Source organism: Phocoena sinus, chromosome 12, assembly GCF_008692025.1.
Source record: "Phocoena sinus isolate mPhoSin1 chromosome 12, mPhoSin1.pri, whole genome shotgun sequence".
NCBI classification, from domain to species: Eukaryota; Metazoa; Chordata; class Mammalia; order Artiodactyla; family Phocoenidae; genus Phocoena; species Phocoena sinus.
The window spans coordinates 15866934-15894559 of NC_045774.1; the positions used below are offsets into that span (position 1 = coordinate 15866934).

The 27626-nt window shown below is 38.6% G+C and overlaps 2 protein-coding genes across 2 annotated transcripts in view; one reads left to right on the forward strand and one right to left on the reverse strand.

The window, feature by feature from the left end:
* Positions 1 to 395: 395 nt before the first annotated feature.
* On the reverse strand, positions 396 to 11301 carry LOC116763269 (translation initiation factor IF-2-like). Its single transcript, XM_032650850.1, is given in 3 exon segments — positions 396 to 1162; positions 1164 to 1316; positions 11290 to 11301. Coding segments are annotated over 3 exon segments (819 nt in total). The 3' UTR covers positions 396 to 508.
* The window catches only part of LATS1 (large tumor suppressor kinase 1), a 41956-nt gene continuing 15121 nt past the window's right edge, over positions 792 to 27626 (forward strand). Inside the window, exons 1-4 of the mRNA XM_032650979.1 lie at positions 792 to 1046; positions 14695 to 15168; positions 19456 to 19603; positions 25009 to 26522. Coding sequence (XP_032506870.1) covers positions 14827 to 15168; positions 19456 to 19603; positions 25009 to 26522 — 2004 coding nt within the window. The 5' untranslated portion in view covers positions 792 to 1046; positions 14695 to 14826. The remainder of the gene's footprint in view (positions 1047 to 14694; positions 15169 to 19455; positions 19604 to 25008; positions 26523 to 27626) is intronic.

A 27626-nucleotide genomic window follows, 5' to 3' on the forward strand; every position in this document is an offset into this window, starting at 1 on the left:
ATCTTTTAACAGGTTTTCACATTTGAACTTCTGGATACAGTAGCCAGCAACTAATTCAACATCAGAAAAAAGTCTTAAAAAAATTGTCTCTAGTAAAAAAGGATGAGATATTTGAAAATACTAAGTGTATATATTTTCTAGAGGCAGAATTGGCAAAGGCGCTCTTTACAATGGGTGGGCGGTACCTTTAAACATCATACAACCATTGATCCCATCCCAAACTTCTAATTCAATCTAACAAGAAATAAAACCTCTTCTCGCAGTTACCATTATCCCAATTACGGCAATAACGACTTCCTCTTCTACCAAGTCGGCTGACATTAAAAAATCTCTAAACTCCCTAATCTGTCCTGGTTCGAGAATATATTAATCTGGCTGATTCAGAAAATACTTACGGATTTACTCGGGGGAAGAGTGCTAAGCAAATATCAATTTATTTCAAAGCGTCTAGAAATCCCGATGTCCACAGCGAGGTTCTGAGAATTAAACTCCTCCAGATGTGCATCTTTTATCCTATATTCGTCCATAGAAAGAGTTCAACTGAAAAGAGATAGACAATGAAATAAATGAGTGGGCTTAGGCTGGAGGGAACCTGACGCCACCAGCCGGGGCGAGTCACCTGAGCGGCGCAAGGCAGAGGCGACGCTCGCAGACACACAGAGAAACGGGCGACTACGGAAAGCGGGAGGCCGCAGGCGGCGTGCTCACTCCCCGTCGCCGGGCGGGCCGAAGCCCCCAGTCCTCGGCCCCCGCGCAAGCGACGCCGGGAAATGCCCACATCCGGGAAACCTGCAGCGGAGTGCGGCGGCGGCGACACCGAGTGGAAGGCAAAATGGCGGCGGCGGCGGCGGCAGCCTGGTGCTAAGGGGAGAGCCAGGTCCCCGCGACCCCCGCGACGGGCCGCGCTGGCCCGCGGCAGTCCCCCGGCGTCTCTGCCCGCCCTGCCCCACCGGGTATACTTGGAGTCCCCGGGACGGCCTCCGGCCGCCTCGGCGCCCGCCCTCGGGCCCGTGGCCGCTGTCCAGGAGCCCCTCTCTCCCCGGCAGGTAGGTCCGAGGCTGGCGTAGCGGGTGGGGCGCACTCTCTTCTCCCGAGCCGGAGTTGGCGGGGCGGTGGCCGCCGGGGCCCACGCCCATCCCCGCTGGCGGGGGTCCAGGGGCTGCTACGGACTGGCGGGCCGGGCCGGCCCGGTGCGGGCCCGACTTGGCTGGTTGCACGGACCTGAGCGGAGCCCTGCCCTGGGGAAGCGAGGGTTGGCCGCGTCCGGGGCTGGAGGAAGAGCCCCGGGCTTTGCGGCCTTGGAGGTTCAGGTTGGGCTAGGAAGAGCCGGTGTCGTCGGAGGCCGTGCGCGGACTCCCTCGCACCTCCACCCTTATCCCCAACACGCACGGGTCAGCGGTGTTCAGGAACGAGGGAAAAGCGAAAGGTGGGAAAAGCGAAAGGTAGTTCTGAAGGAAATTCGCAGTAACAGAGACGCAGTTGTTTCATCCCAGAGGGACCCGATGCTGGATATACCTTGAAATTCTCGGAATTTCTACTTACAGTCCACTGTAAATAGGGTACTGTTCATAGCTGGAAGGGGTAGGAGAGATGGAGGGATCTCTGTGGAGTAGGCGTGTGTATGTAAATACAGAAAAAGAAGGAAAGGAAATTAAGGGAACATCGTTTATTATAACTTCAAAAAGAATTTGTATCACAAAGAATGACTCTCAGGTGACTTGATTTAACCCCATTCTCCAATTGAAAGCTCTTTTCTAAGGGAAGAAAATTTAATGTCTGTTGACCCATGTGTTAATATTACTCAAAATATATCGTCATGTAGAAGTTATTCATAAATCTAGTGAGAAATAAGTATAATCTCGCACAAATAATATTGTTTCACTCCGGTTAGGGAAATGAATTTGAATCATGTGAAGCTTGTCCGGCCTTTATGGATTATATATTGAGGATTAAGAATTTTTTATCAAATTTCCTCCATGTGGAAGAAACGGTAGGACATTATAATTGGAATGAATGTTCTCTGCTAAGGTGTCTACGTTTGTGATTTAACTCAGGTTATTTCTGTAATAAGTTGACAGACAGGTAAAATGAGCTAGTTGATTCCCTAAGGCAGTGGAGGAATTTGACTGATTTAACAGTAAAAGAAGTAGCATTGTGTTCCTCTGATCGGCTGCTCCTGCAAGAAACTAGATCATGGTACACGCCAGGGAAGGCGCATTTTTTTCTATGCCTGAATATTTATTGAATATGACTTGCCACTCTTCAAAAGCAAACAATAAAATACTTCTGCTACATATTTTTGATATCATGTGTGGATATCCTTCTGTAGGTTGAGTTTTTGTTTTTGTTTTTAATGCTTCTCCTTGTTACTCTATGTAAATGTAGTCTAGGAACAGTTTCAGCTCTGGTTATTTAGTTTTTGTTCTAGATGTTATATTTACATTAGTGGGGGATTTTTGTAGACCGCAAAAGTTATTTAGTCATTGATCAACATTTTTATCAAGTAGAAATGGCAGTCATTTTTCAGCATGAAGATAAAATATGGTGATTGTTTTCACTTTTGATGTTAATTCTTAGAAACTGAATTGGAGATGTCATCAGTATGCAGAGATTCTTGAATATTGCTGTATGAACAACTAAGACTATGGTGCTATGACAGTACATATTACTGTTGCTATTCTTATGACTGATTTAGTCAACCTTTGAGACAGGCCATCTTTCTTAAAAACCTAATTCAGGGCTTCCCTGGTGGCGCAGTGGTTGAGAGTCCGCCTGCCGATGCAGGGGACACAGGTTTGTGCCCCGGTCCGGGAAGATCCCACATGCTGTGGAGCGGCTGGGCCCGTGAGCCATGGCCGCTAAGCCTGGGCACCCAGAGCCTGTGCTCCGCAACAGGAGAGGCCACAGCAGTGAGAGGCCCGTGTACTGCCCAAAAAAAAAAAAAAAAACCTGATTCAACCTAAGGTAACACTTTGAAATCTTCTATTGTAATGGGATCTATTCTTCTTCTAAGCTGGACAGTGATATTTGTTTGGACTCACATTTTCACATTTGATGAAGGTCTGAACTTTCTAAGAAATGGAGGTTTTGTCTTTTCAGTCTAACCAGTTTAAGTATCTCTTAAAAGAATGTGAGTAGTTATAATCCCTTAGGAAAACTCAAGATGTAGGTATGGTAAAAAGAGCCCTGGGCTGGTTCAGGATGTGTCAAGTCCATTCCTAGCATGATGTTGAGATGGCTAAATGGTCTTAGGCAGGCCACATTACCTCTCTGGATCCATTTGCTCATCTGAAATTATAAATATATATATGTAGATATATAGGTAGATATACATATATAGAGATAGATAGATATACGTATCAATCTATCTGTTTATATCTATATATCCCCAAGACACCTATGCTCTGTCAATCTGTGATCTAGTAGGAAAAATAAGTTTTATTTGACTGTGCAAAGTGCATTTGGAGTTCAGAGGAGGTTGACAGCTACCAGTTCAATGAAAACTTCAGGAAGGAAGCATTTGAATGGGACCTTCAAGGTTGGGTATAATTTCTACAAGAAGAAATATGGCAGTGGGGCTCTTCCAAGAGTAGTGAACAGGAAGAGTAAGAACATGAAAGTAGAGAAGCACAAAGTACATTAGCTGAGAGCAGGTAATCTGGCTTGGTTAGAATCTGGGTAAGATAGTGGAAAGAGTAAGAAGATAATAACTAACATTTATTGAGTTGGGCACTTATTCTAAACATTTGACATGCATTAAACTTATTTAATGCTTAAAATAACCCTATTTAAATAGGACTATTATTGCGCACATTTGAAGATGAAGGAACTGAGGCACAGCTTGCTGAGATCACAAAGCTATAGTAGTTACTGGTAGAACTGGGATTTGTACCCTGCTCTTTGACCCAGATCTCTGACTTTAACTAAGTTAAAGGAATCATTGAGGGTTCTGGAGTAGGGAGGTAACATGATCAGAACTATGTATTAGGAAGACTCATCTGGCACCAGTGTAGCATGGGTTAAAGAGGTAAGCTGTTTAGTGTTGAAGTGTTCTTCTAAAAATTCTCTTTACTTATTAGAGTTTTCACATATCAGTTTCACGTTTGTTAATGCCAGTGTCAACCATACCTTGTTGGAGGGATTGTAAATTAGTATACCTTTCTGGAAGACAACCTGACAATAAGTATCAGAATTTTAAATATGCATTCTCTTTGACCCAGCAATTCCAATTCTCGGAATTTATCTTAAGGGAAATGCTCAATAATGGGTGCACAAGAATTTTTTTTTAATGGATTGTTTAAATGGTTACAACTCTGTAAATATACTAAAAACCATTGAATTATACACTTTATTATTTAGTCAGTTAGTTATTTTTGGCTATACCACCATGCAGTATGCAGGATCTTAGTTCCCTCACCAGGGATTGAACCCGTGCCGCCTGTAGTGGAAATCCCAGCACAAGAATTTTTATTGCCACAGTTTTTATTAACTAATTTTTATATGTAGAAGGAATATGTGTATACATGTAAGCTATGAACATCCATGAACTTACCACCCATCCTCAGAACTAGAATATTACCAATACAATTGAAGTTATCACTGTTTAAAACATTATTTATAATAGCAAAAATTGGAAATAACCTAAAGGACCATCAGTAGGGGATAGATAAGTTATGATACGTCTACATGATGTAATTCAATGTATAGTTATTTTAAAAAGATGAGGTTGAATTGTCATATTTCCTCAGTTCCAGGACACCGTTAAGTCTAAAACAAGCAATCTGTTTAGTAACAATTTTTCAGGGGCATGGTTTTTTTTTTTTTTTTTTTTTTGGTGCGCGGGCCTCTCACTGTTGTGGCCTCTCCCGTTGCGGAGCACAGGCTCAGCGGCCATGGCTCACGGGCCCAGCCGCTCCGCGGCATGTGGGATCTTCCCGGACCGGGCCACGAACCCGTTTCCCCTGCATCAGCAGGCGGACTCTCAACCACTGCGCCACCAGGGAAGCCCAAGCATGGTTTTTAACTAACCTTCAATAGAACACATTTATCCATTCAATTGTATACCATTCAGTTTTTTTGAGTCTTAGCTTTATTCACATTCAGAATCTAGAATTCTTCTGATTTACTTTGGGCTTTAGTTAGTTAACAGATAGCATCATGGTGGCGTGCTGCTTTTCATAACCCCAGTTAATTATCATGAACCTCTTTATTGACTTTATGATTGAGTATATGATTTTGAGGCACGTCGAAGAATACTGGAGTTTTGTCTTCCTTTCCTTTTGCTTAAACTCTTAGTTTTGTTTTTTCTCCTCAGTTGAGTTATTGTTAGAAATTAAACAGCTTCTTCTGAAGGTAACTCAAAAGGGTTGACAGGTATTTGAGTGCTTGTACTTCATAAAAGACTTTTACCTTTGAAAATTCAGTGATCTCACCTAAATTTGGCAGTTGTTTATGCCTTTAATTGCATTGTCTTTTTTTTTTTTTTTTTTTTGGCTGCCTTGGGTCTTTGTTGCTGAGCGCAAGCTTTCTCTAGTTGTGGCGAGTGAGAGTTACTCTTTGTTGTGGAGTGCAGGCTTCTCATTGCGGTGGCTTCTCTTGTTGTGGAGCATGGGCTCTAGGCATGCGGCCTCAGGAGTTGTGGCTTGCGGGCTTACTTGCTCCGCGGCATGTGAGATCCTGGACCAGGGATCAAACCCACGTCCCCTGCGCTGGGAGGTGGATTCCTAACCACTGTGCCACCAGGGAAGTCCTGCATTGTCTATTATATGACAATTTCTGAGTACATAATGCTGCATTATAGTGGAATCTTTTTGAAGACATTTTGAGCATTAATCAAGGGTCTAGATTCAACCATGTGGTGCTGCCAGTGAAAATAATACAATTGAAGTGACAAGGAAATTTGGCCTTTTATTTATGGTCAGGTTAGCTATTTGTGTTGTCTGCTATTCCAGAACTCCACTTTGGAGCTGGCAAATTCCTTTTAATACTGATTTTAAGATATACTCAGTTTTAGAAATGTTAAAATGTGGAAAAGCATGTATCTGAGAATCAAGAAAACACTATACTTTATGTCCTAGGAAGAGATTCATAGTATTATGTTATTCTTTTGCTAGCATGTTGGGCCCTAATCAGCAGTAGCTAGATTCATAGGTCCTATGGTCCATATGTCCAGTACTCTCTTCATCAGGTCCGGATATAGCTCCTCTTGGCCCAGAGACCTTTGAAGTTATCTTCGCTCTCTTGTCTCCCACTCACTCACCACATTACACAATAGTAAAACAGAGACAGGAGGGCATAATAAGCAGTACTGTTAGAAAAGGAGAAGAATGAGAAATAGCAATTGCTGATAAAATAATTTTAAAACCACCATAGGCAGATCTTGTGAAAGCAACCAGCGCTGGAGGAAGGGGAGATTCCTTTACTGGACCTTGATTCAGTTGTCTGGGAGGAACTCCCTCATCCACTGTTTTTTGTAACTGTTGGCCATTGCTCTCCAAGAACCTCCCGGGAGTCCTTTTTCCTTAATCATCCTTGGTCACCTATGAAGTGTGAGCTTTGGGGGAATAGTCGGTCTTTGGAAGGTGCAAATCTTTCTTGACTAAGTTACTGCTCATAGGAGTTGAGAGCCCAAGGGTTTTAAATTTTGAATAGTTGAAGGGTTTTTTAGTTTGAGCTTGAGTGGTTTTTCAAAAAAAAATTTTTTTAACAAAACAGTTTCCTCAATTTAGAAAGCTTCTGATGTGTTTAATTCCAGTCAGTTGCATGTGTCAGTAACCATAACCAAAGTTCACATGTGTTAGTAACCTCATCCAAAGATTTGAGAACTCCCATTTCGCTTCTCAGTTGGTTATTTGAGGGAAGGCCATACCCTTAACGTTGGTTTTTGTTGTTGTTTTAAACCACTGAGGTACTTTAATCAGCCAAGAAGTTTCAGTGGGCATCTGTGCTCAGAATCTTTTAATCCTACCTCTTCATGTTGGGGTCTAAAAGCGAGCTGCTTTTCCAGTTCTGCAAGACTTTAAATTTCGGAACCCTTTCTGTCCCTTTCTATTTTTGTTTGCAAATAAGCTGCTTTTTTTCATGACCTTGTCATTTATTTATATTGCTTTGCCAAATAGCCAATAGCAGCCAGCATACACTTCTGAGATTCTCTTTTCTAAACTCTTGTCATAGAACTACAAGTTCAGTAGGCTGTTTGTTACCTTGTGAGTTACAACAGGCGAACCACTTTATCAAATATTTTGCCACTGTGAAACATGGTTCTCCATTTTTCCAGCCTCCAGTATCAGTTCCCTTGAAGCCCTCAATCTGACCACTTGGCCGTACTGGCCTACATTATAGCGGCACCTCACTTCTAGGTACCAATTTCTGTATTAGGGTAATGAGAGACTACGTATACAAATAGACAATGGCTAGATCATATATGAAAGTAGAACTCTGACCCACAGTCTTAGTAGCAATAGTTCCAAACAGTCAAGTCTTGGTCAGTAGATGCCAGCTTCTCTCAGGACCAACAAGAGAAAACCAAATATGCTTCCCAAAACAATCACGTAGGATGTCCCACTTTTAGTTAGCTGGCCTCCAGCTTCCTCATGACAGCAGCCTACAACTAGAGCACACCTGAAGTCTTTTTCCGCTTCCCTGCCTGCCTTTGAGTCTCTGCTAAACACGAGTGACGGTGGCCAACTCCCTTCCAATAGCAAGCTCTGAATAAATAGACTCTGCTTGTTTTGACGGTCTTTATTGCCACAATAATATTAGGCTGTTTTGTGGTAACAAATCCCAAAATATCAATGACTTAACACAACAGAGATTTCCTATCTTGCTCACACACAGTCCAATGGGGGTCGTTAGTAAGCCATCCAGTGGCTTAGGGACCCACAGTCCCCTATAATGTGAAGCTACCATCTCAAAATGTGACCTGGATTGTCATTGAAGCAGGAAAGCAACAGATGGAGAAGCACAGTGGCTTTTAACTGCCTTGGCCCAGAATGGACACACATTACAGATACCTACTAGCGGGGCTTTGGCAACTAACTGGGAAATAGAGGGCAGTATGTTAGTGTAGTCTCTTCCACAGGTATTAATCAAAAGCAATTGGATAAAGACATGCCACATTTCCTCCATTTCACCATTTCTGACATCAGGTGATGCAGATCATATTACAATTGAAATGAACATTTAAACATAATGTTTCTGTTATTTCCCTTGAAAAGCTAATGTTGAAACAATATTGTTACATAGAATTAATGGTTCTTTAAAGAAATCCTGTGTGTTTTAGTGTACTTTGCATTTGAATAAGAATAATTTGTAAGGCGGGGAGGGGAAGCTGGGATGAAGTAAGAGAGTAGCATTGACATATATACACTACCAAATGTAAAATAGACAGCTATTGGGAAGCAGCTGCATAGCACAGGGAGATCAGCTCCGTGTTTTGTGACCACCTAGAGGGGTGGGATAGGGAGGGTGGGAGGGAGGCTCAGGAGGGAGGGGATAGGGGGATATATGTATACATACAGCTGATTCACTTTGTTATACAGCAGAAAGTAATACAACGTTGTAAAGCAATTATATTCCAGTAAAGATGTAAAAATAAATAAATAAATATTTTGTAGCAGAACCATTCCAAGATACAGAGCGCTATAGTCATTTCATTTTCTTTATGTTTTTGCTTTTGGTTTTGGAAAACTCAAGTATACACAGAAGTAAAGAGAACAGTACAGTGAACTCTCATGTACCCATCACCCGCTACAACAATCATCAGTTTATCACTTTTGTCTCATCCAAATCTCCATCCACTTCATCACAAAACCAAATTATTTTGAAATACCAGGCATCATATCTTATTCACAAGTATTTCTGCATGTATATGAAAGAGCTAAGTGTAAACTAATCATTTATTTAAACCTGTCACCCATTATCACACGTATCCCAGAACTCAGTCATTTCTGTGACCATTGTGCACTCACTTGGAAGTTAGGAATGTTAGTCAAAGTACAGAGTTACAGAATATAGGACTAGAGTGAATCTCACTGGTCCAGCATTCTCTAAAGTATATTACATAGAGCATGAATCCCATAAAATGCTCTGGGGGAAAAAGTTCTTTGGTCAGAAAAGTTTGGTCAACACGACATTCTCTTCTTGTAAAGTCACATGATAATGTAAAAGAATGACATCATATTTTGTGTGTTACGATCCCATTTTGATTAAGAGTAATATATGTTAGATTATGCAGTATTAATAGCGATTGTATTAGTTTTCTGTGCCTTATGTAACAAATTACTACAAAATTGAAGGCTTAAAACAACATAAATGTTTTCTCATACAGTTCTGGAGGCTAGAATTCTAAAATCAGTATCACTGGCCCAAAATCAAGTTGTTAGCAAGGCCACTCTCCCTTAGGAGGTTCTAGGAGAAAAGCAGTTCCTTGCCATTTCTATCTTTCTTTTGGCTACCAGCATTCCTTGGCTTCTGGCTGCACCCTCTAGTCTCTGCCTCCATGGTCACATTGCCTCCTCCTATTCTGTGTATCACATCTCCCCTGCCTCCCATGCATGTACTGCTCAACTGGATAATTGTTGATAATCTCCCCATTTCAAATTCCTTAATGACATCTGCAAAGTCCCTTTTTCCAAATAAGATAACATTTTCAGATTCCAGGGATTTGGAAGTGATTATCTTTTGGGATGGCATTATTCAGCCTACTACAGTGATTCTGTCTCTGTTGAAGGAGGGGCTTATGAGGGACTTCTACTTTACATAATTATATAATATTTGAATTTTTAAGTAAGGCCCATCTTTTTATAATTAGAAAAAAACCAAGATTATATTTTCTTAAGAGTAAAAAGAAGGAATAAATCACCTGCACTTATTAGTTTAACAGGTATTTTTGCACTGCCTGCTGTTTACCAGTTTCTGTTTTAGGGGGATGGAAGGCAAATGTAGTATCTTGACAGAGAGAAGCAAAACTATGCTTATTTTGGTTTTTCTTCTCTATCAAGGAGAATGATCTTGGAAGTGGTAAAATAATATAATAATAAAATGATGGCTAGGGGGCTTCTCTGGTGGCGCAGTGCTTAAGAATCCGCCTACCAATGCAGGGGACACAGGTTCAAGCCCTGGTCCGGGAAGATCCCATGTGCCACAGAACAACTAAGCCCGTGCACCACAACTACTGAGCCTGCACTCTAGAGCCCACGAGCCACAACTACTGAAGCCCGTGCGCCTAGAGCCTGTGCTCTGCAACAAGAGAAGCCACCACAATGAGAAAGAAGCACGTGCACCACAACGAAGAGTAGCCCCTGCTCACTGCAACTAGAGAGCCTGCACGCAGCAACGAAGACCCAGAGCAGCCAAAAATAAATAAATAAATAATTTTTAAATTTTTAAAATTAAAAAAAAATAGAATGATAGCTAGGGACTTCCCTGGTGGTCCAGTTGGCTAAGACTCTGCACTTCCACTGCAGGGGGCACAGGTTCGGTCGGGGGACTAAGATCCCTTATGCCACACTGCCCGGCCCAAAAAAAAAAAAATGATGGCTAACTTGGAGTTGAAACCCAAAATAAGTGAGATATTAAAGGATTGCCTAGATGCTATAAATTAAGTGCAAACCAGATACTGAGAGAACTGACATGTGACATTGCACAACCACTGTTGTTAATCGTTGATGATGGAGAAATGATAGGTTCTAGACTGGAAGTGGAAAATATCTTCCCTTTTAGAAAGGGTAGAGAGTTGATTCTGCAACTTTAGACTGGTGAGCTAAGTGTTAAACCTAGAAAAATTCATTAGTAAGCTATTAATATTCTGGGAAGGCTGAGGGGAAAAAATGCTTATCATTAGAGACCAGCTTTCTTCATAAAAGCACAAGATGTATCAGGCCGAATTTCGTTTATGAAATAATTATCAGTAGATTGGGTCATGTTGTAGACAGACGTAACAGTGACAAAGTTCATTATTTTTGTTTTTACAAAATGGAGAAATGTGGGCTGCTTGTCAAGTAGAATTTGATTGATTCATAACTAATTTAGCAGTTGTACCACAAAAGTACTGATTATTGAGGTGAAGTCATCAGGAAACTGTGCCTCTAGTGGTCTGCTTCAGGACTTCATCCTGTCTCAGGCCTTCTGCAAATATTCATGTATGTGTATATATGTAATTAATATCCATAAATATAATTTTTTAAAATAAAAAGGTTTATTTTTAACAGCTGTATGATACAATTTATATACCATAGAGTTTGCTCATTTAAAGTGCATAATTCAGTGTTTTTTTGTATGTTTACAGACCTGTACAGCCATCGTGATAATCTTTGTTTTTTTTTTTTTGAAACTGATATGGCTCTTATACTGGGCTGCATTGCTTTTGGGGCTGTTGCAGCCCTCCTGTTTTTTTTTTTTTTAATTTTTATTGGAGTATAGTTGCTTTACAACGTTTGTGTTAGTTTCTGTACAGCCAAGTGAATCAGTCATACGTATACACATATCCACTCTTTTTTAGATTTCCTTTCCATTTAGGTCACCACAGAGCATTGAGTAGAGTTCCCTTTGCTATATATTAGGTTCTCCATCACAGTAGTCTAATTTTAGAATAGAAGTTGGCTTTTATTTTATACAAAGTGTTTTGAAATTTGCCTTTTTTGCTTAAGAATATTAAAGAATATTATGGGTATCTGTTCATGAACTGCATCAGTCTTTTTAACATCTCCTTCATCACGTTATATAGATGTACTATAAATACTCAAACAATTACTGATGAGCATCTAGATTGATGACATCTATATTTGCTCTTATAGATGGTATTGCCAGGAGCATTCTACAGTTTTAAACATTTGTGTGTATATTCCTTTAGTTGTATTGGGTTGTTCCTCTTAATCCTTGTTCAAGCCATAAGGTAAACCTTCTTACTCTAACCATTTTATGCCTCAGGAGGCAATTTTTGAGAGAATTAAATGCCAAAGTTCACATTGCTAATAATTAACAGAACAAATACTTGAATATTTTTTGTTTGTTTGTTTTTTCATTACAAGTGCTGTGCTTTTCTAGCACCAGTAGGATTTTTACAAACTAGAGTGTATCCAGAAAAGCATGACAAGAATTGGAGAACAGTTAAAGGAACTGGGATGTTTAGGAGACATGTTTATTTCATTTGTTTAACATGTATATTTATCGAGCACTCAGTATGTGCCGGGCTCTGATATAGGTGGTAGACAGACAGTGTTTATGAGACAAATAAGGTCCTGTACTTTTATGGAGCTTTTATTTCAGTGAGGGGAGGTTGACAACAAGTAAACAAGTAAGATAATTTTAGATAGTGGTAAGTATTAACAAGAAAATAAAACAGGGTAATTAGGTAACTGGGGAAAGGGTTTTTGAGGAGGTAACACAGGTTTATTGCCTCTACTTTGTAGATGAGAAAACTGAGGTTCAGAGAGTTTGGGTGAAACAGTTTGTAACTGGAACCATGGGGATATGAAACATTGCTAATTATCACCTATTTCTAGTCTCATTAAGTGTAATCACCACTCAACATTACATGATGGTTGGTAAGAATGCAGACAAAGTTGTTTAGCATCAGCCTGTAATAGGCTCTGAATATGCACTGAGTGAGATTTCATGGTGTTGGATCCACACAGAACATTTCTAACAGTTGTTGCAGATCACAAATGGAATGGCTTTCTTGAGTTAGTGATTTCCCTATCAGTGGGGATATTTAAGTAGATTTTAGGTGACTATTGCTCCAGTGCATTGTAGAAGCCATTCATGCATTAAGTAAGGAATTAGACAAGTCCTTAGAGGTCCTTTCCTCACCCTGTTGTTAATAAGCTTACTGTCTCTAGAGTCCCAGTCCACAGTTTGAGAAATAAATCCAAGCATCTGTTTTTGAAGCATAAAGGTATCTTCTGGACTAGTGATTTAAAAACCTTTTTAAAAGCGGCTGTCCCCTTTCTTTTAAAGCAATTGTATACTTGAAGTCTGGTAGTAAAACCTAAAGTTGTAGCCACTAGATGAAGAATTTAATAATGGGAGGTTGCCCATTGTATTGTTCACCAGAAATCCTTCGCATTCGTATATACGGTTGACCCTTGAACATCGCGGGTTTGAACTGTGTGGGTCCACTTGTACGTGGATTTTTGAATAGTAAATACTACTGTAATACAGGATCCACGGACTTGGAACTGAGGGTACAGAGAACCGATTATAAGTTACACCCAGATTTTCCACTGTGGTGGGTTGGTGCCCCAAACCCCTGTGTTGTTCAAGGGTCAGCTGTACTTCATATGCTTACTAAAGCACTCTTGAAATTATTTTTATCGTCATAACCAGTACTTGAGGTAATTTTGTAGATTAGGAAATAGGCACAACTAACATGTCCTGACTATACAGTAATCCGTAATGGAGCCAGAACTATAACCTAGGTCTTTTAACTTATAAATCAGTGGGGGTTTTTCCTCCCTAATACAGTAGTCTTCCCTTATCTGTGGTTTTGCCTTCCAAGGTTTCAGTTACCCATGGTCGCTTGTGGTCTGAAAATATTAAATGGAAAATTCCAGAAGTAATTCATAAGTTTTAAGTTGTGTATCGTTCTGAGTAGCATGGATGAAATCTTATGCCATCTGGCTCCATCCCACCGAGGAAGTAAATCATCCCTTTGTCCAGTGTATCCCTCTCATTAGTCACTCAGCAGCCGCCTGGGTTATCAGAATGACTGTCATGATATTGCAGTGCTTGTGTTCAAGCAGCTCATGTTTTACTTAATAATGGCCCTAAGGCGCAAGAGTAGTGATGCTGGCAATTCCGATACACCGTAAAGTGCTTCCTTAAAGTGAAAGGGTGAACGTTCTTGATTTAATAAGAAAAAAAAATAGTGTGCCAAGGTTTTAAGATCTACGGTAAGAACGAATCTTCTCTACATGAAATTGTGTAGAAGGAAAAAGAAATTTGTGCTAGTTTTGCTGTCACACCTCAAACTGTAAAGGTTATGGCCACAGTATATGATAAGTGCTTAGTTAAGATGGAAAAAGCATTTCATTTATACAGTAAGATATTTTGAGAGAGAAATTATGTTCACATAACTTTTATTACAGTATGTGGTTATAATTGTTCTTTTTTTCTTTTTCTTTTGGCCGCAAGGCTTGTGGGATCTTAGTTCCCTGACCAGGGATTGAACTCTGGGCCCTTGGCAGTGAGAGTATAGAGTTCTAACCACTGTACCGCCAGCGAATTCCCATAATTGTTCTATTTTATTATTAGTTAGTTGCGAATCTTTTACTGTGCCTAATTAATAAATTAAACTTTATCATAAATATGTATGTAAAGGAAAAAACATAGTACACTTGACCCTAGAACAACTTGGGGGTTGGAGTGCCAGCCCTCTGTGCAGTTGAAAACGGGCGGAGATAACTTTACAGTCAGCCTTCCGTTCTGCATCCTCAGGTTCAACCAACCTCCAGGTCGCGTCGTACCGTCTTTTCAACTATTTGTTGAAAAAAGTCCACATATAAATAGACCCATGCAGTTCAAACCCGTGTTGTTCAGGGGTCTACTGTATATATAGGGATGGGTACTATCCGAGGTTTCAGGCATCCACTGGTGGTCTTAGAAGGTATACCCCGGAATTAAGGGGGTGCCTGACTACTATACATGATATTGCTTTATCAGTCACTTTATAGCTTTGTTTGTTTTTTTATTTAGGTCGTAAAAATTTTAACATTCCTGGGGACTTCTACAAAGGATTTTTTTCAGTTTTGCTCAAAGGAAAGCTCTGAATCTATCAAGTAGCTCTTAAAGAAGTCTTTTGTGTGAGTTATATATATAGATGTTTTCATGAAGAGGAGTGAAAAGCCAGAAGGATATAGACAAATGAGGCCTAAGACCTTTCCTGCCAGTAACTACACTGGCAGCAGCCGACAAATGCTGCAAGAAATTCGGGAATCCCTTAGGAATTTATCCAAACCATCCGATGCTGCTAAGCCTGAGCATAACGTGAGTAAAATGTCAGCTGAGGATCCGCGACAAGTCAGAAATCCACCCAAGTTTGGGATGCATCATAAAGCCTTGCTGGAAATTCGAAACTCTCTCCAACCATTTGCAAATGAAACAAGTCGGAGTACTTCAGAAGTTAATCCACAAATGCTTCAAGACTTGCAAGCTGCTGGATTTGATGAGGTAAGAATTTTTAAAAACAAAAGAAAGGGTTTTCCTTACCTTACACTACATAACACTTTTTAGGTGACCTCCTGCCCAGATGCTTCCTTTGAGAGAATTTAACTATGTATAGAAATTTGTATATTCTATCAGCAAAGAATGTTGTTTACAATTTCATTAATTATTAAAACAAAATAATTATTATTTCTTTAGCTTTCTCTGTGGTTCTGAGATTAAAAGGTGAAGTCATGAAGTCAGAGTGGAAGTGCAGGTGAGGAAAGCCACAAGTGAGGGCAGGGCAAGGACATCTGTCTGTGTGCGGTAGTTTCCCTGGTGAGGGTGAGCCGAGTGGCTGTTTTAGAAATGAGGGCCCTAAGGGGATGAAGTTTAAGCTTATACTACAGAGAAGGAAGAGCGGCCAGAGACATCATTCAGCACTTAATGCTCACAGACCTCTCAGACTCAAAGTTTAACTTCAGAAAAACTAAAAATTTACTTGGTGATCAGTCTCCAAGAATTTCAAGTTTTTTTGGTGAAATTTCAGTTCATGTCAATTATGCTAAGTCTTTAATATTTACTTTTAGAACTCATTTTTAAAGTTTTCATAGTCTGTTTATTATTTAGTCATACCCATTTTGTTTAGGTTACTAATAAAATTTATTTTCCATGATTACATAGTTTAGATGAATATTTTAGATAGCAGAAATCATTTTAGGTAAAAATTGGCCATGGAAATTGTAACTAAATGTGAATAATCAAGCATTGATTACATTTTCTTTAAAAATGATAGTAACTTTTTTCCTGATTATAAAAAAGTAATATCTGTTCCCTGTTAAAAATTAAACCATATAAGGAAGAAACTAAAAATTAGCTCCACTATACAAAAATAACTACCCTTAAAATTCCTTCACCTTGTTAATATTTTAGTGACCACGTTTTCAGATATCTCTATTTAATTTTAAAAATGAGAACATAAGTATGCATTATAGTAAAGGATTTGAAAAGGGAGATTTATTACTAAACTAGGAAGAAAAAAAGATTATTCTTTCTGGCCCATTCTCTTCACTTGATTATTATTATTTCCTATTAATTTTATATTTAAGTGTTCTGAATATATTGGATTTGCACCAGAAAATATATGGGGGTCGGGGAGGAGAGGAGATCCTGGGATGTTTTCCTGGTTAGTAGTTGGAGGATTAAGGAAATGGCTTGAATGGAGAGTCTCTTAGAGTACTTTCTTCCTAATCCTTTAGCCAGAGGCAGAGAATAAAGAGAAGGCTGAATCATTGGTCTTATTCTTTCCTCTTACATATTGCTAGGGAAAGGGAGTTTAGAAAATCACATGGCTGTAAAGGCCCTTAAGTGGTAATGTGTATGTCAGATAAATCACATCAGTAAATATGTATTTATGGAGCCCTTACTGTGTGTGAACCCGTCAAACAGGATAGGGCATCATACCAAAGATGGTCTGTACCTTTAAGGAACTGAAAAATTTTTTCTAATGTAGACAGTTTTAAGAAGTGTAAGGCATTCGTCAGTGCCCTGTTCTTTATTTGTTGGCAATAATAACAATAATTGCTTTGCATTACAAAGATACGTTAGCTTTACTGCAATCACACATTTCAAAATTGTTTACCTTATGACATTAATAGCCCCTTAAGCAAGGTTGCTTTACTAAAAGCATTTAGACATTTATCCAAATAACGAAGGAATGGTTTTATATATACTCACAGTGATATAAAGAATATGGCAATTTTACTTCTTCTACCTGCTGAATCACTCATTCTGGTAGCTTCCTATTATGTTGCAGAATTTGTTCAAGATCCTAACTTGATACTTCAAAATTCTTACCTAGTTTTCACTTTTTTTTTGCCGCACCACGCAGCTCATGGGATCTTAGTTCCCTGACCAGGGATTGAACCCGGGCCCTCGGCAGTGGAAGCACACAGTCCTAACCACTGGACCACCAGGGAATTCCTTTCACTTCATTATTTTTATCATTTCATAAACTCTAATCTATTCCTTTAAGTATGCCAAGTTCAAGGCAGTTGAAATTTTTTGAGAATGTTTCTGGTGCTCTATAAAATTAAAACCTTAAATATTTCAAGATTAATTTCCTCGTAGGAATAAATGTTAAAAATTAAGGATTGATGCATTCTTGGGGCACATAAAGCTATAATCACTGGAGTGTATTTTTGTTTCTAAGCCTGAAGAACAAAAGCATAGTAATGGGGACATAATATTTTCTTAGCACATAAGACTTCTATTCCAAAGTTACTGATTTAAGGGTGCTCTTTTCCACACTGGCACCAAGACCCCCACTTAAGGAGCACTTGGTTGATATTGCTACCGGTGTAAAAAATATTTTAACATATAGCAATAAAATTAAGAAATCAAAGCCAGCATAATCACCACCAAAATCACAGGCTGAAATTCTAGTGCATTTAACGATATGGTTCCTACAGTGTTGAAAAAGAATGGTGGGTGTCAGTTTTCTTACCAACTGAGATAGCGCTGCCATGTGATATTAGCATAAATACAGTTACAGTTCACTTGGTTTAACCACTTTTAAAGTTAAGCACTCCCTGGTGAATTTTAATTTGGATGATTTGTATTATTTTAAATTTGCACATAAAGTGAGACTTACTAATCCTTTGTATCTCACTACAAATTTGCAAAGTCTGATTGGCATAAAATGTGACCACACTGTACCTTTTTATCAGTTAAGGATTGAGTTTGGTTGCTTTTAATAAAAATCCGAATAATAATGCTTTAAACAAAATAGTGACTCAGTTTATATAGCTAGTATCGGTTCAGTCTCTTAAAAATATCAAACTACAACTCTTCACGAATCTCTTGAATTTTCCTTCTTGGTGGCAACTTGCTGTAGCACAGGTGTCATATCTATTGTCTAGGAAACAGGGTACAGGAGGGACCAGCACGTAAATCAGGGATAGCAATATTCTTCCAGAAATCCTTGGTTTTTGTCTCATTGGTCAGAATTTTCATGTGGCCGCTGTAGCTATAAGGAAAACTTGTTTCAAAAAATCCTAGGAACTTTTTCTAAAAAATGGAGACTAGGTCTTGAGTAGGCAACAAGTCTCTGCCGCAGCCTTTTTTTGCTTGGCCTCAATCATCTCCAGTCATTTTGAGTAAGAGGATCATCTATCAATAGCCTGGTCACCCGTTAGTCTTATTAAGCCATTTCTCATTTAAAAATATTGTTTGAAATACTAAATCCTCTAGGACAAGTAAGTAGCTGCCTCCCTCTTGAAAAATGTGTATCAGTATACTTTTTGCATGTTAGTGTATAATTTATGTTTACATATAAAATAAAGGACACGGAACAGAGCAGGAGGACAACCCATATCTGAGCTCCAGGCGCCGTGCTTTTACATGTTTTCTTGTTTAATCCTCACATCAACTCTGAGTGTATTACAGATGAAGAAACTGAGCTCTGAAATGTTAAATAAGTTACCAGAGTTCACACAGTTCTAAAGTGGGGCACATAAATCTCCAATCACTCGAGTGTAGTTTTGCTTCTAAGCATGACAGACAAAGCATAGTAATGCAGGGCTACTGGAACTCAACCTCTTTGGTTCCATTTGATTCCAAACTCCCTGTTTTTTCTTTCATACCATGTAGCCTCCTAAAGTCTTCATCAAATCATATAAAGTCTGAGTGTTTTTCCTCTACCATTTGTCCTATATTTGTGTCCTCATAAATAAAATTGTGTGAAAATGTAAACTCTAAGAAGGTAGGAACCAGAACTACATAGCTCTTTTACTAGTAAACACAACGATAAAGATGCTTAATAAAATACTTTAACAGTACGAAAGAGTGTTTTCCAGTATGTTGATTGATACCTTTTTAACAATCTGATAGTCTGTTTGTTTATATAAGAATGAAATTAAGAATGAGAAATTCAGAAGCATGTATCTGGGAAAAAACCCTAGAAGAAAACAGTAATACATTACATAAAGGTGAAAATATTAAAGAAACATTTGAAGAGTTTGAGGGTTTGTTTTCTTTAGTAATTTGAGATTGTATGGATTTTTATAGTTTTACTGTGCTGTATAGTATATCCTTGTAGCTTATTTATTTTATACATAGTAGTTTGTACCTCTTAATCCCCTACCCTTATCTTGCCCCTCCCCGCAAAGTAGTTTTACAAACAGGACATTAAATTTTGGCTTGGGGCCTTGTTCTTCAAAATTATGAATTTCTCCAGTGGAAGTTATAGTGTTGTTTCCTTCTTATTAATTATAAGATTTAAATTTTATTTCTGTTTTTAAAACTTCATACCAGGATATGGTTATACAGGCTCTTCAGAAAACTAATAACAGAAGTATAGAAGCTGCAATTGAATTCATTAGTAAAATGAGTTACCAAGATCCTCGACGGGAACAGATGGCTGCAGCAGCTGCCAGACCTATTAATGCCAACTTAAAGCCAGGTGATTAATCAAATTTTTTTCCTAGTCTCTTATTTTATAATACTTAAAAATATTTAAGTATATAAAGTGTTTTGTCTTAGAAATTGTTAAAAGCATCACGGTAAGTGAAAGCCTCAAGCTAGAAAAATAACATTATAGTGTTACACCAAAATGAATTTGCAGATGGGGCCCTGAAGTTCCATAGGTAGTTCTGATAAGCAGCAGTCTAGGCTGAGAACTGCTTGATTGCTTATAATGCAACTGAAATAGTTTTCTTTTTAACCATAAATATAATTCAGACTATTCCTTTTTTATGTATATAATCTTATTGTAAAACACGTTCATCATAGAACATTTAGAAAGTAAATAAGCGAAAAAAACGCTATTAATACCCACAAGATTTTGGTATGTTTTGTTTCTCAGTCAAAAACTGGAGTGGGTTTATATGTGTGTACATTGATTCTTATTGTTTAAGCAAAAAATGGGGTCATACTAAAACCTACTTTATTCACTTAGTATACCATGTATAACTTCCCTTGTTATTAAATGGCCTACAGAATACTTAGCTACAGTAAGGTAGACTTACCACATATGTTATTTAACCAGTCTCATTTTTTGACATTTGCCTTGTTTCCTTTTTTTTTTTTTTTGCCATTATAGACAGCACTGCAGTAAATTCCCTTGTACCTAAATCTTTGTACATTCCTGATGATTTGGTAAAAGTAAATTTTCAAAGACTTGCAAAAAGTTTTTCTCACAGGCATACCTCATATTATTGTGCTTCACTTTATTGCACTTCGCAGACATTTCAGTTCTTACAAATTGAAGGTTTGTGGCAATCCTGCATCAAGCAAGTCTGTCGGTGCCATTTTTCTTTTTCTTTTTTTTTTTTTCTTTTTTTTTTTTTGTGGTACGCAGGCCTCTCACTGTTGTGGCCTCTCCCGTTGCGGAGCACAGGCTCCGGACGTGCAGGCTCAGCGGCCGTGGCTCACGGGCCTAGCTGCTCCACGGCATGTGGGATCTTCCCGGACCAGGGCACAAACCTGTGTCCCCTGCATCGGCAGGCGGACTCTCAACCACTGCACCACCAGGGAAGCCCTGTCGGTGCCATTTTGCAAACAGCATTTGCTCACTTCATGTCTCTGTGTCATATTTTGATAAATATCAAAATATTTCAAACCCTCCACCAGTAAAGATTATGACTTGCTGAAGGCTCAGATGATGGTTAGCATTTTTTAGCAATAAAGTATTTTTTAATAAGATATGTACATTGTTTTTTAGATATAATGCTATTGCCCACTTATTAGACTGTAGTATATATATGTGCATATATACATATATTATAAAGTGTAAGCATAACTTTTATATGCACTGAGAAACCAAAAAGTTCACATGACTTACTTTATTGCAATATTCACCTAACTGCACCGAACCCGCAACCATCTCCGTCCGAGGTATGCCTGTATTGCTGACCAGAAGGGTGTTGCCAACTTGTTTTGTCCCAGTCAGTTTAATATGAGAATGCCTATATTTGTAAATCCTAGGTATTATCCTTTTTGTATATTTAATGGTTGTGAAAATACTATCATTTTACATTCACATTTCTTTGATCACTGGTGAGCTTAAACATTTGTTTATTATTTTTAAATTGACATTTTAATTCTTTCCTAATCTTGTATTTGTCTTTTTAAATTGATTTATAAGAGGCCTAATTTTTTCATTCTTTCAGCAAATTTTTCTTGATCAACTACTATTTCAGGCCCTTTGCTTGGCATTGGATATAAAGTTCTTGCCCTTTCGTGGAGTTGAGATCTAGTAAGGGAGCTCAAATACACAAATACATGTAGAATTACAACTATGTAAGTATGAATGAAGAGGGGGCAGTTATGTGGTACTATGGACTTATATAATAGAGGGATTTTTGACCTGATCAAGGAGATGAGAGAAAACCTTCCTGTGAAACTGATACTAGAGCTGATATCTGAAGAAAGACAAGGGTTAATGGGGATGGGTTTCATGAGGAGGAGTGTTCCTATGCATGGCTTGTTTGGCTGGTTTTGATGTCACATTCGAAGAAATGAAAGTGGCTAGAATGCTGAAAACAAGAGTATAAGATATGAATGGAGAAGTGCATAGGGGCCTGACTATGCAGGACTGTCTATTGATTTTATCCTAAGAGCAGCAGGAAGTTATGGAAACATTTCAAGCAGGGTAATGACATGATTAACTTTGTGTTTCAGAAAGATAGCTGCAATGGATGAGAACGGATTAGAGAGAGCAAAGGAGGGTGTCTGGATAGACTTGATAAGAAATACAATTCACAGGAAATGAAGGTAATTTGGACTAGGGAGATGGTGGTGGAGAAAATTGAATGAAATAAGAAAGAGATAGGAGGAGTAAAATTGACAAGGACATGGCGATAGATTGCATATGGTGGGTGATAATGGAGTGGGATGACTCTTAGGTTTTTGGTGTATAAAAATGGATGGTGGTACCTCACATTATGAAAGGGAATGCTAAGGGAGGACAGGATTTGGTGGAGAAAGATCATAAGTCTGGTTTTAGACATAAGGTTTAGTTAGGTTCATTGAGTTATCCAAGCGAGGATGTCCCATTATTTTGCAGAACTCGTTCAGGATTCTAACTTGGTACTTCAAAATTCTTACCCAGTTTTCGCTTCTTTTTTTTTTTGCCACGCCGCGTGGCTTGTGGGATCCTAGTTCCCTGACCAGGGATTGAACCCGGAACCAGGGTGATGGATGGTTCGTCCATGTGGATGTTGAAGTTATAAAATGTTGTCAGGGCTTAGGGTAGAATGCCAGAGTTATGGGTAAATGAGGGCGAGCACGTAGGTGTTTATTGGGTGACCAGTAGAGGAATGAATGTGGCCTCCCACAGATAGCATGAGCTTCCAAAGAACTGGCTTTTTAAAAAGAGTTTGCAGAAATAACAATGATCTGGAAGCATAAATGGAGAGCAAAGAAGTGGAGTTCCACCTTTTAGCCCAGTTTATTTTTGAAGAAAACCTTGATTGCAAAGGACTGAAAGGAAAGTAATGTCAGCAGACGATAACCAGCTTTAAGGACGTGGGGGGAAAGCTTGGAGCAGAGGTTAGTGATCGAGGGGCATTTGCTAGTTATAGAACAGAGTGTGTCTAGAGGGCAACAGTGGGAGGGTTTAGGAAGTGGAAGAACACAGAGAACTTTATGGGAGGTGCAGAGCAGTAGGGATGGCAGTGTACTTGAGGGTTGCAGAGATTTCGTCTTACCTGGTAAAAGCTGGGAGAGTGACTTGGTGCATTTGGCCTCAGCTGACTATCCGAGGAAGGTGACACCGAGCCTGTGGTCAGAGGACTTGTCTAGCTTGCCCAGAGTGATGACTTTCCCTGAAGTCATAGACCCAGGATGCTGCCCAGCCTAGATGAAATAGAATGTTAAACTGTACATTCTGAATATTTACCAGGTTTTTTTCATGTGTTATTAAATGTATTTTCTCCCAGGATGATGTTGACCCTTCAGATTTGTGGGTGTTTCTTGTTTTGTTCTGAATGGTGCTAAGTGTTTTATGTATTTAAATCTATCAGTCTATTACTGTATGTTCTCTACCTTTGTCATACTTGGGAAGACCTTCCCAGGAGGTACAAAGAGGTACCCCAATATTATCGAATGTTCACTGGTTTTCTCCTAGTACTTGTATGGTTTCATCTTTAACACTTAAATGTTTAATCCTGGAATGTATTATTTATATGTATCATATCTTATACGAATGTATTTTATATATATATTTTAAATGTATTATACTTTTCTTAGTGACCAGATTATTTTAAATACTTCTGTTTTTTTTTTGGTATCGTATGTTTTCTTGCCTGTTTAATTTATTTGGAAATTCCATTAAATAGAGACTTTGTAAATCTCTACCTTATTTAGTGTTCAGCTAATTATCCCCTACTGCCTTTTTTTGTTTTAAAAGCCATACTGAAATGTATTTAAAATTAGTGTTATATCTATGAAAATTACAAATGGACACATCCTTTGGCTCAATAATGCCATTTCTAATAATTTGTCTACTTAACATATATATGAAATGGTATCTGTACAAAATTCTTCATTGCTTTTTGTGGGGGAGGGGTAAAACAAAAGACTGGAAACAACCTTAACAGCCATCAGTAGGGAAACTGATTAAGTAAATTTGGGTACATCCATATAGTGAAAAACTGTAATAACATTTTTTAAAGGTAAAGAAACACTTTATGTACTACTACAGAATATTCAGTTTTTTTAATGAAAAGACCCAGGCACAATAGTATATATAGGAGGTATCCTTTTTTTAATTTAAGTGTAGTTGATCTACAGTGTTAGTTTCTGATGTACAACAAAGTGATACAGTTATGCATATACATATTCTTTTCCATTATGGTTTATTACAGGATATTGAATGTAAGTTCCCTGTGCTTTACAGTAGGACCTTGTTTTTTATCCATTCTGTATATAATAGTTTGCATCTGCTCATCCCAACCTCCCAATCCAACCCTTCCCCGCCTCCCCCCACCCACCCACCCTTGGCAACCACAAATCTGTTCTTTATGTCTGAGTCTGTTTCTGTTTTTTAGGTAAGTTCATTTGTGTCATATTTTAGGTTCCACATACAAGTGATATCATATGGTATTTATCTTTCTTTTTCTGACTGACTTCACTTAGTATGATAATCTCTGGTTGCATCCATGTAGCTACAAATGGCATTATTTCATTCTTCTTTATGGCTGAGTAATATTCCATTGTGTGTGTGTGTGTGTGTGTGTGTGTGTGTGTGTGTGTGTGTGTGTTATATATAAAATATATATATACCACATCTTCTTTATCCATTCATCTATCAGTGGACATTTAGGTTGTTTCCAAGTCTTGGCTATTGTAAATAGTGCTGCTATGAACATAGGGGTGCATGTATCTTTTCAAATTATAGTTTTGTCTAGATATATCCCCAGGAGTGGGATTGCTGGATCATATGGCAACTCTATTTTTAGTTTTTTTGTTGAACCTCCATACTGTTCTCCACAGTGGCTGCACCAATTTACATTCCCACCAACAGCATAGGAGGGTTCCCTTTCCCTTTTCTAGTACTGTTTACCTGTGTATTCCTAAAATATCTTACTGATGACATTAGTTACCTTCAGTGACATTGGTTGCCCAAGGGGCGGGGTGGGTGTCCTTTTGTACTGCTTGAATTTTGAGCTATGAGAATGTGTTACCCAGTCAAAAATAAATAAAATTTTAAAAGGTAAAATAAAAGCACATACTCAAATTTGATTTTTGTGATTCTTGAAAGAGAATTATCATTTAGTAGTGTTAGAATTCCAAGCTAAATTTTTCAAAAGTAAGAGGTTAAAAAAACATGTTTTTTTTTTGTTTGTTTTTGTTTTATTCCCATAGGGAGTGTGCAACAATCAGTTAACCGCAAACAAAGCTGGAAAGGTTCTAAAGAATCCTTAGTTCCTCAGAGACATGGCCCACCACTAGGAGAAAGTGTGGCCTATCGTTCTGAAAGTCCCAACTCACAGACAGATGTAGGAAGACCTTTGTCAGGATCTGGTATAACAGCATTTACTCAAGCTCACCCTAGCAACGGACAGAGAGTGAACCCCCCCCCACCTCCTCAAGTCAGGAGTGTCACTCCTCCACCACCTCCAAGAGGCCAGACTCCCCCGCCAAGAGGTACAACTCCACCTCCCCCATCATGGGAACCAAACACTCAAACAAAGCGCTATTCTGGGAACATGGAATACGTAATCTCCCGCATCTCTCCTGTTCCACCTGGAGCCTGGCAGGAGGGCTATCCTCCACCACCTCTTAACACGTCCCCAATGAATCCTCCTAATCAGGGACAGAGAGGCATTAATTCTGTTCCTGTTGGCAGGCAACCAATCATCATGCAGAGTGCTAACAAATTTAACTTTCCACCAGGGAGACCTGGAATTCAGAATGGTAGTGGCCAGACTGATTTTATGATACACCAAAATGTTGTCCCTGCTGGCGCTGTGAATCGGCAGCCACCGCCTCCATACCCTCTGACCCCAGCTAATGGACAAAGCCCTTCTGCTTTACAGACAGGAGGATCTGCTGCTCCTTCATCATACACAAATGGGAATATTCCTCAGTCTATGATGGTGCCAAACAGAAATAGTCATAACATGGAACTTTATAACATTAATGTACCTGGACTGCAAACAACTTGGCCTCAGTCATCTTCTGCTCCTGCCCAGTCATCCCCGAGCAGTGGACATGAAATCCCTACATGGCAACCTAACATACCAGTGAGGTCAAATTCTTTTAATAACCCATTAGGAAATAGAACAAGTCATTCTGCTAATTCGCAGCCTTCGGCTACAACAGTCACTGCTATTACACCAGCTCCCATTCAACAGCCTGTGAAAAGTATACGTGTATTGAAACCAGAGCTGCAGACTGCTTTAGCACCTACACACCCTTCTTGGATACCACAGCCAATTCAAACTGTTCAACCTGGTCCTTTTTCTGAGGGTACCACTTCAAATATGACCGTTATGCCGCCTGTTGCTGAAGCTCCAAACTATCAAGGTCCACCACCACCTTACCCCAAACATCTGCTACACCAAAACCCATCTGTTCCTCCATATGAGTCAGTCAATAAATCTAGCAAAGAGGAACAGCCGAGCTTGCCCAAGGAAGATGAGAGTGAGAAAAGTTATGAAAATGTTGATAATGGAGATAAAGAAAAGAAACAGATTACCACTTCACCTATCACCGTTAGGAAAAACAAGAAAGATGAAGAGCGAAGGGAATCTCGTATCCAAAGTTATTCTCCTCAGGCATTTAAATTCTTTATGGAGCAACATGTAGAAAATGTACTCAAATCTCATCAGCAGCGTCTACATCGTAAAAAACAATTAGAGAACGAAATGATGCGGGTAAAACCTCTTTTTAAAAATTTTTAATTTTTATTGGAGTATAGTTGATTTACAATGTTGTGTTAGTTTCAGGTGTACAGCAAAGTGATTCAGTTATACATATACATATATCCACTCTTTTTTAGATTCTTTTCCCATATAGGCCATTACAGAATATTGAGTAGAGTTCTGTGCTATACAGTAGGTCCTTATTAGTTATCTATTTAATATATAGTAGTGTGTATATGTCAATCCCAATCTCCTAATTTATCCCTCCCCCCTCCTTACCCCCCTGGTAACCATCAGTTTGTTTTCTACATCTGTGACTCTATTTCTGTTTTGTAAATAAGTCCATTTGTACCATTTTTTTTTAGATTCCACATATAAGCGATATCATATGATATTTGTCTTTCTCTGTCTGACTTCACTCAGTGTAACAATCTCTAGGTCCATCCATGTTGCTGCAAATGGCATTATTTCATTCTTTTTTTACGGCTGAGTATAAAACCTTTTAAAATGTCCATTTTTATACTTGATTATGTATTTGCTTGTTTATTTTAAAATACTGTGGTCCAGTATTTTTCTTTCTTTTTATCCTAAATATATTATCAATTATTTAAAAGTCAGTAAACATTAAGTATTTTTGATTATACCATTTTATTTTAGCATTTCATGATTTACTCAGAATTTTTTATAATAAAGTTGTAATAAATTAAGAAAAGTAAAGTTTACAGTGTGTAGTTTAGGTATGCATAATCCCTTTAATGGAAATTGGAGCAAGGGTTTTTTTCTAGAGTTTACACATTATCTTACATTTTAAAATAAACTAGAAATATCTGGGTCCCATCTCTTGATAAACTTATGAAACATTTATTTTTATTTACAGTAGTTTTTGGGCTTGGGGGCTTATTCATCAGATTGGTCTTATTAGAAAGTGTCAAGACACATCTCCTTTCAGTTATTTCCCCTTCTAATTTTATAATGTACTAGAAAAATATGTTGAAATTATTAAATCAAACTACTAAAAAGGAGATCAGAATAATTAAACACTTTAGATTAATATCTGTTGTTGATTCCATGTAGATCTCTTCACTAGATATTACGGTGGTACTCTCATTATTATTT